The sequence below is a fragment of the Cricetulus griseus genome, chromosome 2, assembly GCF_003668045.3.
Source record: "Cricetulus griseus strain 17A/GY chromosome 2, alternate assembly CriGri-PICRH-1.0, whole genome shotgun sequence".
Taxonomy (NCBI): domain Eukaryota; kingdom Metazoa; phylum Chordata; class Mammalia; order Rodentia; family Cricetidae; genus Cricetulus; species Cricetulus griseus.
In genome coordinates, this window is record NC_048595.1 from 284,454,234 (window position 1) to 284,468,094 (window position 13,861).

Sequence of the window (13,861 nt, forward strand, 5' to 3'; positions counted from 1 at the left end):
AATTACTTCCTTTTTTAATTTCTGTTTTATGGGACTCAATCGCACATCACCTAGATTTTTTGCATAATGTATACTTAGAGTTGTGTTGCTTTCACCCCAAATCTAAATTTTTCTTCCACTCACTTCTTGCTTTTAGACTTCAGTTTACTTGGTGAATAAAGCCATATTCCTAAATATTGACACAAAAACTTGGGATTTCATGTGTCTTCTTCAGTTATGAAATCTAGTGAGCTGCTTTTTAATGCATTCTGCATCCTTCCCTTTTCATTCTCCGCATTAAGTCTTTAATCCTGTACTCATCCTTTCTCCTTTGCATTACTGTTGTCAGTTTTAGACTGATTTATTTCTTTAATCTATATGGAAATTATCTTCTCAGGTTTTCATTTATCACTTATATTTTTAAAAGTTTGAAGTTGGGCATTGGGGCCAACTCCCAACACTTGGGAGTCAGAGGCAAGCAGATCTCTGTGAGTTTAAAGGCCAGCCTGGTTGGTTTACATAAGCTAGTTTTAGGCCAGCCAGGCCTAGGTAGAGATCTGTCTCAAAACAAAAAAAAAATTAAACTTTTTTTTTTAATAGTTTGACTATAAGGCTTTCTATAAGACTGTACAAGAGAGTTAATGATCAACTCTCAATAAAATGAAGCAATTATATATAAGAGTAGCTTTATTTTCAAGTGTTTTTTCATTAGTGTCTAGGGGATGGGCATGGGTGTGGTGCCATTGTACACATGGAAAGGTCAGAGGACAAGTTGTGGAGTTGGCTTTCTCCATCGTTATGTGTGTTCTAGGGATCAGACTCATGCCATTTGGCTCTGCTGCTAGCACTTTCCCCTCTGAGCCATCTTGCCTACCCCAAAAAGAGATGGTGGGAATTACTATGAGTGAAGCATTGTGCTATATTGGTCTTCCCTTCTCCCCCATTTGTGTCCTCATGTTGGTGAATGACTCCAGGAAAGCCCTCTCCCTTACTACAATAGGGTACCAAGTTGTCTTTTTTTTTTTTTTTAAAGATTTTATTTATTGTGTATACAACATTCTGCTTCCATGTATATCTGCACACCAGAACTCATAACGGATGGTTGTGAGCCACCATGTGGTTGCTGGGAATTGAACTCAGGATCTCTGGAACAGCAGTCGGTGCTCTTAACCTCTGAGCCATCTCTCCAGCCCCCCAAGTTGTCTTTTTTTTTTAAAAAAAAAGATTTATTATGTATACAGTGTCCTTGCAGGCCAGAAGATGGCACCAGATCTCATGATAGGTGGTTGTGAGCCACCATGTGGTGGCTGGGAATTGAACTCAGGACCTCTGGCAGTCAGTGCTCTTAATCATTGAGCCATATATTGGGGATGAGGGTGGGGTTATAACAGCCCTGTGGCTTTGGTATTGTACATCTTTGAATGAAGTCAGTCTGCATCCAAGTGAGTTTAGTTATGAAGAAGTTTAGTAAATTCATTCTCCTAGCTTGTATTAGACGATTTAATTATTTTTAGGGTCCATGTGCACATATTAGGTAAATTTTAGCCATTGTGGACAATAGGAAAAAAAAAACAAAAACAATAAAAACCCAACTTTCTTGCCTACTGTTTAATGTGAGGTCAGAGTTTCCCAGGCTAGATGGAGAGGAAGAGAGCTCTGGGTATCTGCTACAACACTGGTGTCAGACTATAATTTTAGGTGTAAAAGGGATTCACTTTCCATCTTTGTCTCAATACAGAAAGTCCTCTGTTTGGTACCACTTGTTTTTTGGGGCTGCTATATATTTATTATTCTTAAATAATTCTTAAAAGTTATTCATTAGATTTAGCTTTGGGTAAGTAGTATTACCTAGAAAATTTAATGATGTTTTCTTTCCTTGTAATTTCTTAATGCTGCCTTTTGATAGCTGTGGGTTATAACATTGTCTTTAAAAAAATAAATTCTTGGGGCTGGAGACATTGTAAGGTAATTACGGGCACTTGCTGCTTTTGTAAAGTACAAGGTCAGTTACAACCCCAGTTGCATGGAATTCAGTGCCCTCAGCTGGCTCAACCCCTGATGGAGGAGTACCCGATGCTGTGGAACTTAGCTTCTGTCACAAAGCCTCCTCATGCCTGCACTGTCAGTAGTAAGGCTTGATTGACACTGGTCTTCTTCACTTGGCCTGCTCTTTTTCTTTTGAGTCACTGGATAGTTCTGTTTAGTCCAGGGTTTTCAGTTGCCATCAGGGAGGGATTGCAGAAGGGGACATATATTTGACCTATCTATCCATCTTGACCTTAACTGTGTACTACTTTTTTTTTTTTTTTGGTTTTTTGAGACAGGGTTTCTCTGTGTAGCTTTGAGCACTTGCTCTGGAGACCAGGCTGGCCTCAAACTCAGAGATCTGCCTGCCTCTGCCTCCCGAGTGCTGGGATTAAAGGCGTGAGCTACCAATGCCCGGCCCGAACTGTGTGCTTCTTAAGAGTATTTTTAGCCTGGCCCTTTATATATAAGCTTTTGTGGCTCAAGTATGGTTCTTTAAGTAATGTTTGTCTATAGGGAACGTTGACTTTTCACTGCAAATGCAATTTTGAATTTACTTACATTCTAAATATTTTCTTTTCAAATAGTATTCAGAAACTATAATATCCTTAGGCAATTTCCAGATTTGAAAAATAGGATTTTCTTTAATTATTATCCATACAAGAATGATTATTGCATGACTAGCTATAAAATATACCAAAATTCATGTTGACCCAATAGTGTCTGTAGTTACTTTTTTGTACTTTTTTCTTGCTGGGGATTGATTGTGCAACCAGGCGTCACACATACTAAACATCAGGTCTACTGCTTAAGCTACTTTAGGGATATGATGTTAGGAAACCAAATATTTCCCTTTCTAGATATCTTGTACTTCAAAAAGTGTTTTAGATTTTTTTTTATTCTCAGAAAGATGTACATTATTGCACGCTCTTGTCAATGCTGTCTTCACTGTGTACCTTCTCTTGTCCTGTTCTAGAAGCACGTGAGTTTAACGACAGACTTGATGGCCTTGCCTTACATTTCCAGTGGCTTGTGTCAGTGAGTAGGTTTTCAATGAGTGATGAATTGTGAGAGTGTTTTTCTTTGGCGATTTTTAAAACCGTCCAGATTTTCTGTATTAAAATATTTTGAATTGGAAAAAAAAGGTCAGTCAGGGAGATCGCTCAGTGGATAAATCCACTTGGTGTCAAGCTAGATGATGTGATCCATATGGCAGGAGGGAACCAACTCCTGCAAGTTGTCCTCCAACTTCCACTGGCTTATGTACACATCCTCACACACAGCTAATGGGAGAAAGAGCGGTGGTAAGCATTCCTTTCAAAGTAAGAAAAGTTATATGCTTGATAATAGTCCTATTTTTTATTATAAATAATTTTTTGTTTTAATGTTTATAGCTACATATTCTGCCCCTTTCCCCAAAGATGCTGTTAGATCTCTTGATTCTAAGGCTTTTACTATGAAGTAGGAATCAACCTGTGCCTTAGAAAGTCCAGTCTGGGGAATTGCAAAAAACTTGCATCTCCCATCAGCTCCAATTCTTTAAAATCATGGAGGTTTTTTGTTTGTTTGTTTGTTTTGTTTTTTGTTTTTTTTAGACAATTGCTGTTTCAGTTATAACTTCAGTTCATGTTGCTTAGAGCTATATTTGAAATATTTTCTAAAAGAAACTGAAATTCCTAGAAAAAAAATTTTTTTGTGAAGAGTTAAGAGAATGTCCATGATGATCTAAATAAAATAATTAGGAAGTTTGGCAAAATTCATTAAGTTGCCAGCCACACGAACTATATTCATTTCATCCTTTATCATGGGAGTTGAGACATGAGGCATAAATTACTATGAGTAAGAGGTATCTGTTTGAAAAATGTACAGAGTGTAACTTTCCTGAAAGAGTCCGAGCCTATGTCTACTTGGCTCAGGTAAGGCTGGAGAGAAGATTGTGTCCAAGAGTCATTTAGTGACTGAGCTTACTGAGGTCGCTTACAGGAGCATGGTGACTTAGAGACAGCTGGGTCACTGAAAGGTCCACCCTAGCATGCGTGACAGCTGCATCCTTGGAGCTGCCAGTCTAACTTGCAGGCTGCTCTACCAGTTTGTGCCTCCAGTTGCTTACTGCTTGCGTAACCTGGGAGAGGGGCCTTGTGTGATTTGTAGCTTTTTGAGGCCTTTGAGGGTTTTTATTTATTTATTTATTTGTTTTGTTTTGTTTTTTGGTTTTTCAGACAGGGTTTCTCTGTGTAGCCCTGGCTGGCTTCAGACTCAGAGATACCCCTGCCTCCCAAGTGCTGGCATTAAAGATGTGCACCACCATGCCTCACTTTATTTTTAGAAACTGATGTAGGATGTCCTTCTGTATGCTGTGAATATGTGTTGCTTTTATTGGTTGATGAGTAAAACTGTTTTGACCAGTGACCAGGCAGAATAGAGTCAGGTGGGAAATCCAAACAAAGATGCAGAGAGAAAGAAGGAGTCAGAGAGAGGTCATGTGAAGTAAGATGTGAGGTAACAAGCCACGAACCTTGTGGCAAAATACAGAATAATAGAAATGGGTTAATTTAATTGTGACAGCTAGTCAGTAATCTGTCTGAGCCACTGGCCAAACAATTATAATTAATATCAAGTCTTAGAGTGGTTATTGGGGAACTGGTAGGTGGAACTAGAAACCTCCAACTATAGACAACAGCTTTATTGAGACATGTGCACTATACATTTCATCTATTGAAGTGTACAATGTAGGTTTTTGAATATTACACTAATAATTCTTTAAAGCTATGGTATTCATCTCTGTAATCCTGGTATTTCCTGAGCTTTAAAAGTTTCGAGAGCTTTTTGTGTGTCTGTGTGGAGTGAGCCTTCCTCAGCCCTCCAGGGGGTGTTGTGTTTCAGTTTGAAGAAATACCTACACAGCACTTCATTTTCCCTCTGCCTACCTCTTAGTATTTTATCTGCCCCTTGTTTTGTGATGCTCTGAACTCAGAAAGGGGTAGTATACATGTCTGCTTATCCCCTACTTATGGCTCAGCATTGGGCCATTGTACCACAGCCATGGTTATTTTAGTGTGATGAATGGTTATGAATTTTTGCAGTAGCCATTGCCTCCTGCAAAGAAGAGGATCTTTCTTGAACAGAGGATGACAGCATCAGCAACTGTGGGAGTAAACACAAATGTCTAGAAGGTAGTTTGATAGGCACAGCACATCTGGCTAAGAGTAGCAGTTAGTCTCCTTTTGAGGCCTGTAGTTAGCCCCAGCTGCAGGTTTTTATCTTGGCTTAGAGTAACAAATATGGTTTCTTCAAAGGAAGGTATTTTTAAAGTAAATCAGAAAATAGTGCTCTCATCCATTACCATTATACCTGCAGACACGTTGATAGTGTGCGGTCAGAGTCCATAATCAAGTGGGATTGTTGGACAGTTTTTGCACAGCAGATTTTAGAGTGTCTTCCAGAAAGTCAGAGCAGAGCACATTGAGCTCATTAACGGTTGGATTTCTCCCAGTCCTGAAACGAAAGCCTCTGCTGTCCTGGCAAAAAAGGACTTGTCATCTAATTTGTGTGAACAACCATCACCAGTGGCCATAGCCTTTGTGATTTATATATAGGGTGTGGGGGGCCTTGCTGACCAACAACTCAGAGGGATGGAGCTCACTGTGGACACTGGGATTTTCATTTAACAACATTACAGCTTCTGTGAGTGTTTTGTCCTTTTTTTTTCTTCTTTATGTAGAGTGTGTTTATTTAAATTAACTTTTTGTTTTTTCAGTTTTCTTTTTTTAAATCATTTTTTTTATTTGAATTAGAAGCAAGATTGATTTACGTGACAATCCCAGTTCCCTTCTCCCTCCCATCCTCCCCTACCTACCCCCCCCATTTTCAGTTGTTTTCTAAATCAGCTGGTATTATATAATGAAACATTCTTTCCAAGAGTGAGCAGGATCTTTGACCATTCCTGGCTGTCCTTTTTGAGGAAGTACCTGTTGGTTTTAGGATACAGTGCTTAGCAGAATATTAAAAAGATCACTTAGCAAGTCCAATGTGGCATGCAAAGATTCTGTCAGTTCTGTCAGAAGAACAGGTAACAGCAATGTGGATGGGAGACATTACTGTATTAATTAGCTCTCTGTGATTTAGAGTCAGTTTCCATGAGTTGTCCTGCTTCATCCTGGAGTGCTTCCAGGGGCACCATGCACTTCCACAGGCTTGGTTGGATTGTGGAGTGTTGCTTGACCTGACTAGGGACCAGGGGAAGCAGGACCACGTTTTTGCCTACTTCGACTGTCACTATAGCTGACTTGTAACCTCTGGGCAGGTTTTGAGGCCACTGCCTTTCCATTCACCACAGCCGGCTGCACAGGTCAGTAGGGTGGGTGAACAGTCTCTACCCCAGTATACTTTGTTGCATCAGTGAAATGTACACAACATATTCTAGGGTACTAATTCCTTCCCCTTTCCTACTCTTTTCTTCTTAAACCTGTGCTGTTATGTCATCTCTTCCTTTTACCTTTTGGTGAACTGTTGCTCAGACCTTCTAGAGACTCACAAATGCAGTGTTTGGCTTTTTGACATTTCTATCTTTAGGAGACCTGGGCAGACTCCTTTGTTTTGCCCTTATGCTATCTTGAGTGCTTGAGCAGTTTTTGAACCTTATTTCCATACTACTATGAAGTCATTCACATTCACAGACCTTGTCCTGTCTTGTCAAGATCATTCCCTACCATGTGCTCAGTGATGGGGCTGAAGCCCCCATACCATTTGTGAAGCACCTGCTGGTCTTTCCAGCTCCCCTGTGCACAGTCCTGTAGGGCCTGGTAAATGGAATTAAACCCTGCCTCTCTCATACCTGGTTTTCCTCAGTAATGTCTCTTTTTGCTTCCTGCTTTATTTATGGGGCTCTTAACAGACTATAGCAAAGGGTCTGTAATGGCTGGTATGAGCCAGTCTATCAGGGGTTGATTTCCATTATATCATCTCAGATTGTGCTGCCTTTGTCTCAAGGACAGATGGCTATGTATTGTCTGGTTTCACCCTTCCCCTGTTACTCAGACTGATCTTATCTACCCCCATGGCCCATGGCCTCATGAACAAGACCTTGGGGATTTCTTTTCTTATTTAAAAGTCTTCCCTAATTTAAACAGTTCAGAGGAGTATACTCGTTGTTCATCATAGTTTGTGAACTGGTTCATAGTTAAGGCCCTCATCTGCATGCTGATTTGTTCATCCTGTATTAAAGGTTAGACCCGTGAAGTATCTTTTTTAAATTAAAAATTTTTAGTTTGTATGTGTATGTGCATGATCTATATGGGGGTGGGGTGCATGTGATATGGTATGTGTGTATGTGTTTGCAGGTTAGAGGCCGATGTTAAGGAATCAGTTCTCTGCTTCTACCTTTTGTGGACTCTAGGTATCCAATTTGGCTTTCTAGCCAAGCAAGCCCCTTTACACAGAAGCTATCTCACTGGCCCTTATGAGTATCGTCTGTTCTATCTCACATTCTCCTTCACTATTTAGTTTTTGTTCCAGGTGACAAATCTTTGTGTCTGGTAAGGATTTTAAGGACAGACTACGATTGGTATTTCTTTAGTGTCTCACTAGCTCTTACAAACAGCAGACCAACATCATCATGTCATCCTTCCTTATTTTCCTTTTGTATACATGTGCTAAATTAGAGGTCATTACAGAGAATAGGATAACATGTATTCTTTTGAAATGTTTTTTTGTAATTCTTTTCTTTGTTTTAATAATTTACTTTTTATGTGCATTGGTGTTTTGCCTTTGTGTATGTCTATGTGAGGGTGTTAAGTCCCCTGGAACTGGAGTTACAGATAGTTATGAGCTGCCATGTGGGTGCTGGGAATTGAACCCCCAGGTCCTCTGGAATAGCAGCCAATGCGCTCCCCCCACCAACACACAGGGTTTCTCTGTGTAGTTTTGGAGCCTATCCTGGCACTCGCTCTGGAGACCAGCTGGCCTCGAACTCACAGAGATACACCTGCCTCTGCAGCCATGCTCTTAACTGCTGAACCTTCTCTCCTGCCCTGTAATTTCTTTCTTATAGGGCTTGTTCTTTTAGACTAAAAGATGAGCCTCATGTGAATGCTGTATGGCCCAAAGCAAAGATCACACACCTGCCACTGAAGCCTCATATTCAGTACTTCAGGGATTGTAAATATATTCTTCAGTTGGTTAAAAATTTTTAGGGCAAGGATATAATTTCATAATTGTGTGGGATACTATTCATCAAGGAGGTATGCTGATCCCATACTGTGTAGACAGTGGCTATTAGAAAATCATCCCCTTTCCCATAAGATGCTGTACTCAAATGGCTCTGCCTAGAGTCTCTGTGTATTATTATCACAGGGAACACACAGCTGTCACTACAACAAGGAGCCACACCATCCTTTAGCACCATCCTTTAGTAGTTATATTGGGATTGCCTCCATGGATTCTTCATCCTGGGACAGATTGACTTTATTTGCTTGTTTTTCCAGGGGCTGTGTGTGTTTTCCTCCTCTTTTTACTTTGGTTATGTTAGTCATGTTTGGGCACCAGTTGTATTGTGTGGCTATTCCTGTGGAGAAGTATACAAACATGCCTTAAGCCAAAGAAACAGTTCCACCCATCTAGCTGGATGAACCAGTAAGTTTATTAGGGTTAGTTCCAGCAGTATAGATGACTCACAGTTAGCTGCTACACTATTGAAATGCCCATCCAGCATGGGTGCTGGCTCGAGAAACCCATATTCTAGAACTTCCTGTGTCTGTAATGTTTCATGAACTTCCTGAACCTCTTATGTGACTTTTGCCTGTTGAGTTTCCTGAATGTGAGGATTCCCCTCCTTCCCTCTTTACTGGAAATAATGTTCAATTTGGAAGACATGTGCTTAACAGTTATGAATATATTTTAGTCTTTTTCTCAATGTTGTAATTGATTTACTAATAACAATAACATGCTTTTAATTGGTAGGAAAGTTTCATATAACCCATTTTTTGTAGTGTCTTAAACTGAATTTTTTTTCCTTATGGTTCTTGAGGTTAGGCAATCAAGGCTCCAGGTGCTGACCATTGAGTTCCTGGGAGAAACTGTTCCTGTCTAATGGATACTTGCCTTCACAGAAGAGTGGGGTGCGGAAAGAGCTTGGGTGTGTGTGTGTGTGTGTGTGTGTGTGTGTGTGTGTGTGTGTGTGAGAGAGAGAGAGAGAGAGAGAGAGAGAGAGAGAGAGAGAGAGAGAGAATGAGAATGTGCCATCTAGGTTTTGAAAGGCAGTTATCCTGTTAGACTGGAGCTGTCTGTCTATATGATGTCATTTAATCACCTTCAAATTGTTGAGAGAAGTTTCTGTCCCAACTTGTCCCGCAGCCATTTATTTAGTCCTGTATAAACACACAGAGGCTTATACTAATTATAAACTGGCTAATGGCCTAGGCTTCTTATTGGCTAGCTCTTTCTTAATTATTAACCAATTTTTATTAATCATGTGTATCTCCATATGATCTTGGCTTACCAGTAATGCCCGGACCTCTCACTCCCTGCATTCCTCTTCCCAGCATTTTCCCAGTCTGGTAGTCCCACCTATACTTCCAGCCTGGCTACTTCCTGCCTATCCATTGGCCGAAACAGCTTTATTCATCAACCAATAAAAGAAACATTCACAACATCCAGAAGGACATCCCCATCATCAAAGAGACCCTGTTTCTAAATATAGTTGTATTGGAGGTTGGGGCTTCAATATAAGAATTTTGGAGAAGGTGAACTGTGTAGATGGTGTATGCACAAGTGGACTAGAATAAAGACAATGAAATATAATTTTCGAGATAGCATAAACAAGTGTTTTTGAAGTCTCTGAATATTCTTGATTCCCCCCAAAGAACAATGTTTTTCACTTAACATTTAAGTTCTTCCAGCACTTATCTTCATATCACCAAGTAAAGTTTAATACCACGTCAGTTGAGTTTTAGACATTAATAGTTGTTGCAATAGTAGGTGAGAACATTTGTTCACAGTTGTTGCTTCTACCCTCTTTTTATAATTTAATTTTATTTAATGTACATTTTTGTGTTTTGCCTGCATATAAGTCTGTGAGGGTGTCAGATCTCCTGAAACTGGATTTATAGGCAGTTGAGAGTTGCCATGTGGGTGATGCAAATTGAACCCAGGTCTTCTTGAACAGCAGTCAGTGCTATAACAGCTAAGCCGTCTCTCCAGTCCCTGCTTTTGCTCTCTTTAATACCTTGGTCTGTGAAAGAATGTTTTTTTTGTTTTGTTTTGTTTTGTTTTGTTGTTTTTTGTTTTTCAAGATAGGGTTTCTCTGTGGCTTTGGAGGCTGTCCTGGAACTAGCTCTTGTAGACCAGGCTGGTCTCGAACTCACAGAGATCCACCTGCCTCTGCCTCTGCCTCTGCCTCCCGAGTGCTGGTATTAAAGGCGTGCGCCACCAATGCCTGGCATGAAAGAATGTTTGTATAGTGGCTGTATCTTATGTGTGTGGGATGGCTGTGGTTTCCTTGTTTCATCAATTACCAACCCCTTTCCACTTTCTAGGAGCTGACGACACCTCTTACCTGTTGATTCTTGTTTTCTTTTCATTGTGAAAGTCATGGTCTTTTGTATAGGAGGAAGAAGCAGTTATGTCTGGTCAGCACACAGTCTTGAAAGTGTCAAGATTGTATTGGCAGGAAGTTTTGTGGTGTTTCTCTTTGGAGATTTGAGAAATTGAGATTTGAGAGATTGGAGATTAAAGCACTAAAAGGTTATTTTGGAAAAAGATGAATTAGTTACTCTGATTTTTGATTTAAACTTACTCTTTTTATGATTTATTTATTAGTATAAAACATTCTGCTTCCATGTATATCTGCACACCAGAAGAGGGCAGTAGATCTCATAACGGATAGTTGTGAGCCACCATGTGGTTGCTGGGAATTGAACTCAGGACCTCTGGAAGAGCAGTCAGTGCTCTTAACCTCTGAGCCATCTCTCCAGCCCTTATACTTACTTTAATCCATTTGGTCAAAAAGCCAGCAGCTTTGAAGGCATAGATAAACCTGCACTGATGCACAACCATATGTCTGTTGATGGTTCTGGTTTATGACCTGTAAGTTCTATTAGACTCTTCCAGAGCCATAGGTTTGAGTATTGATCAAATTTGCAGGGACACTGAAATGTTTTTGAAAGTTTTGTTTGAAATAGTTTGAAAATACCTTGCTAAATTGGGTGATGAGTCTCAGTACATGTGAGGGTAGGAGAATGCTCTCTAGTTAGGATATATTTATCAAAAAGAGGAAAGACTACCATGCATTCAGATACTACTCAAATTCAAAGGCTGGCTTTTGCTCCTAAGCTCTTTTTTTCATACAGTTTGGTTGTTTTGGTTCAAACACAATTTATTGGTGTCTTACTACAAGAACAGAACTGAACAGATATGGTAGAGACAAGACACTGTGGCCTTACTAGTTAGCATTTTGTCATGATACTGAAATGCCCGATACAGAAGAGAGCCCTTTTAGCTTGCCGTTTTGGTGGCTCTCAAATGTGGTGCTTGCAGTGTATTCTGTTAAGGTGAGGACCCTCATGGACAGCAGGAGCATTTACTGTGCACCTGTGATCACATGAAGCAGGGCATGTTGGGAGGCCAGATTCAAGCTTGGCTTCTCCTGAGAAACTGCTGAAGTGTCACACAAGAACAACTTTATTTCTGTAGATATTGCCCCATGTCACTTGGCTTCCCTCTTAAATCCTACTAGGCCTCCCTCTTAAATCCCACTGCCACACTTGGAATCAGTCTTCGTAGTATCTGTTGGGACCTGAATCTAGTCAGATGATGTAGTGAACATGTGGGTGCCCCCAGAGGACAATGATGAGAAAGGCTGTTTGTAATTACTTCCAACATAATTCTTTGATTCTTTAGGAACTTCACATCATGCCCCCCAGTCCCACTGACCTCCTAGTCCCTTCACCCCTGCAGCATGCCCCCACAACTTAATTAAAAACAAAACAAACAAAAACCAACTCATTCCTTCGTCTTTCCAACACTTCTTCATTTATCCTATTGGCATCAGGACCGAAGTATATACCTTTTGTCCAGTCAGCCCCTCCCACAAAATGTTCATTGCAGTGGGTCATTAGTCTGATTTAAGGCCTCTGGCACACCATCATCACTGGGCCCTCACTGAAACTCCTTTCGGATATCCTTATGCCATGGAAATTGTTTGGTTTGGTTCTGCAGGACTGGTACCTTCATACACTTCAGCAGGTGATACATTGGGTAGATGTTAGGGTGGACCAACCCAAGGCCTAGCATATGGGTCTGGGTGGTCAGTCCTGACCACTGGGACTGCCCAACTCTCTTAGGCCCAAGCCATCAGGGCCAGCTTTCCCACACCCATGGTGAGTGGTGGGGACATCTCTCCCAAGTGCAGGGGAGGGGTGGTGGTGGTGGTGGCAGTTCTCTTGCTGCAGTGTTCAGGGAGGGGCAGGGCTAGTGAGGGGTGTGGCTGGCTTAACAGGGCCCTGGGATTTCAACACATATGGCTTCTATTACCCCTTGTGGCACCAAGAGCCATGGATATCAACCCAGACCACATGGCACACAGCAGTAGCCCAGAGCCCGAACAATACCATGGCCACCCGTGGCGGTGAAGGCCATCCAGATTGGCATGGCCCTGGTGACAGCACAGCCCTCAGACACCAACTTGGCCACAGATATCTGTGTAACCTTTGGTGGTACCATGGGTCACAGACATAAACACAGAACCCGGCTGTGGTAGGAACATGGAACCAGATATGGTCCTTGGTAGCAGCCCATGCTTGGATGTCAACATGGCCCCAGGTGGCAGCAGAGTCAGATTGGCATGGCCCCTGTGGCAGTATGGCACCAGCATGGCCATTCCCTCCCTCCCTCCCTCCCTCCCTCCCTCCCTCCTCCCTCCCTCCTCCCCCTTCTCTCACCCCTTCCATCCCTCCTTCCCTCCCTGCAACTTTAATTTTTTTCTTTTTTGAAGGAGTCTCACTGTATAGCCCAGGCCAACTTGTTCTGCAATTTGCTTATGTGGACCAGGCTGACCTCAAGCTCACAGAGAATCAGTCTGCTTCTACTTCCTATGTATTGGGTTTAAAGGAGTTGGCCATCACACTCAGCATCAGAGGCACAAATTTTAATATTTATTGTATGCTTGGGAGTGGAATTGACTGAATCACATGGTGATTATTTTTAATATTTTTTGAGAAGCTGCCCCACTTTTATTTTTTTGCATTTGGTGTGCATACATGTTTGTGCATGTATGTGGTGGGGCATATATATGCTATAGAGAGCCTGTGGAAGGACAATTTGTTCAAAGGAATTGGTTCTCTATTTCCACCACGTGGATTTGAGGAATGAACTCAGGTTGTTAGGCTTGGAGGCACTCACCCCCCATCCCCACCCCCCGCTGAACCACACTAACTCCTGAGTATATTATGAAGTGGCTGCACATTTTAATACTCATTTAATACTCAGTGTAATACTCATACAATGGCAGTGTATGGGGATTCTAAGTTTTTCCATTCTTCTAACTTTATATTGATTATGAATAAGTAAGTGTGAGGTAATAGCTGAGTGTAATTTTACATTTTCCCGTGTTAGTGTTGTTGAGATTTTTTAAAGCTACCTTTGTATTTCATTGAGAATATAAAAATGGAAATGCTAGTAGTTTCACAATTGCTTAGAGGCACTTGTGATGTATTTAACATTTGTTTTTCTTTTTTTCATCAGTTATATTCGCTGAATGACTATAAACCACCCATTTCTAAAGCAAAAATGACCCAGATTACAAAGGCAGCCATCAAAGCCATTAAGGTGCGTAATAAATTAGTGTCTTAAAGTACAATAACCC

The 13,861-nt window shown here is 41.0% G+C and overlaps 1 protein-coding gene across 3 annotated transcripts in view; it reads left to right on the forward strand.

The window, feature by feature from the left end:
• Positions 1-13,861, forward strand: part of Scaf8 (SR-related CTD associated factor 8) — a 124,237-nt gene that overhangs the window by 14,889 nt on the left and 95,487 nt on the right. For all 3 annotated transcript variants that reach the window (XM_027401049.2, XM_027401050.2, XM_027401051.2), the window contains exon 2: positions 13,741-13,824. In XM_027401049.2, the coding sequence (XP_027256850.1) occupies positions 13,741-13,824 (84 nt within the window). The remainder of the gene's footprint in view (positions 1-13,740; positions 13,825-13,861) is intronic.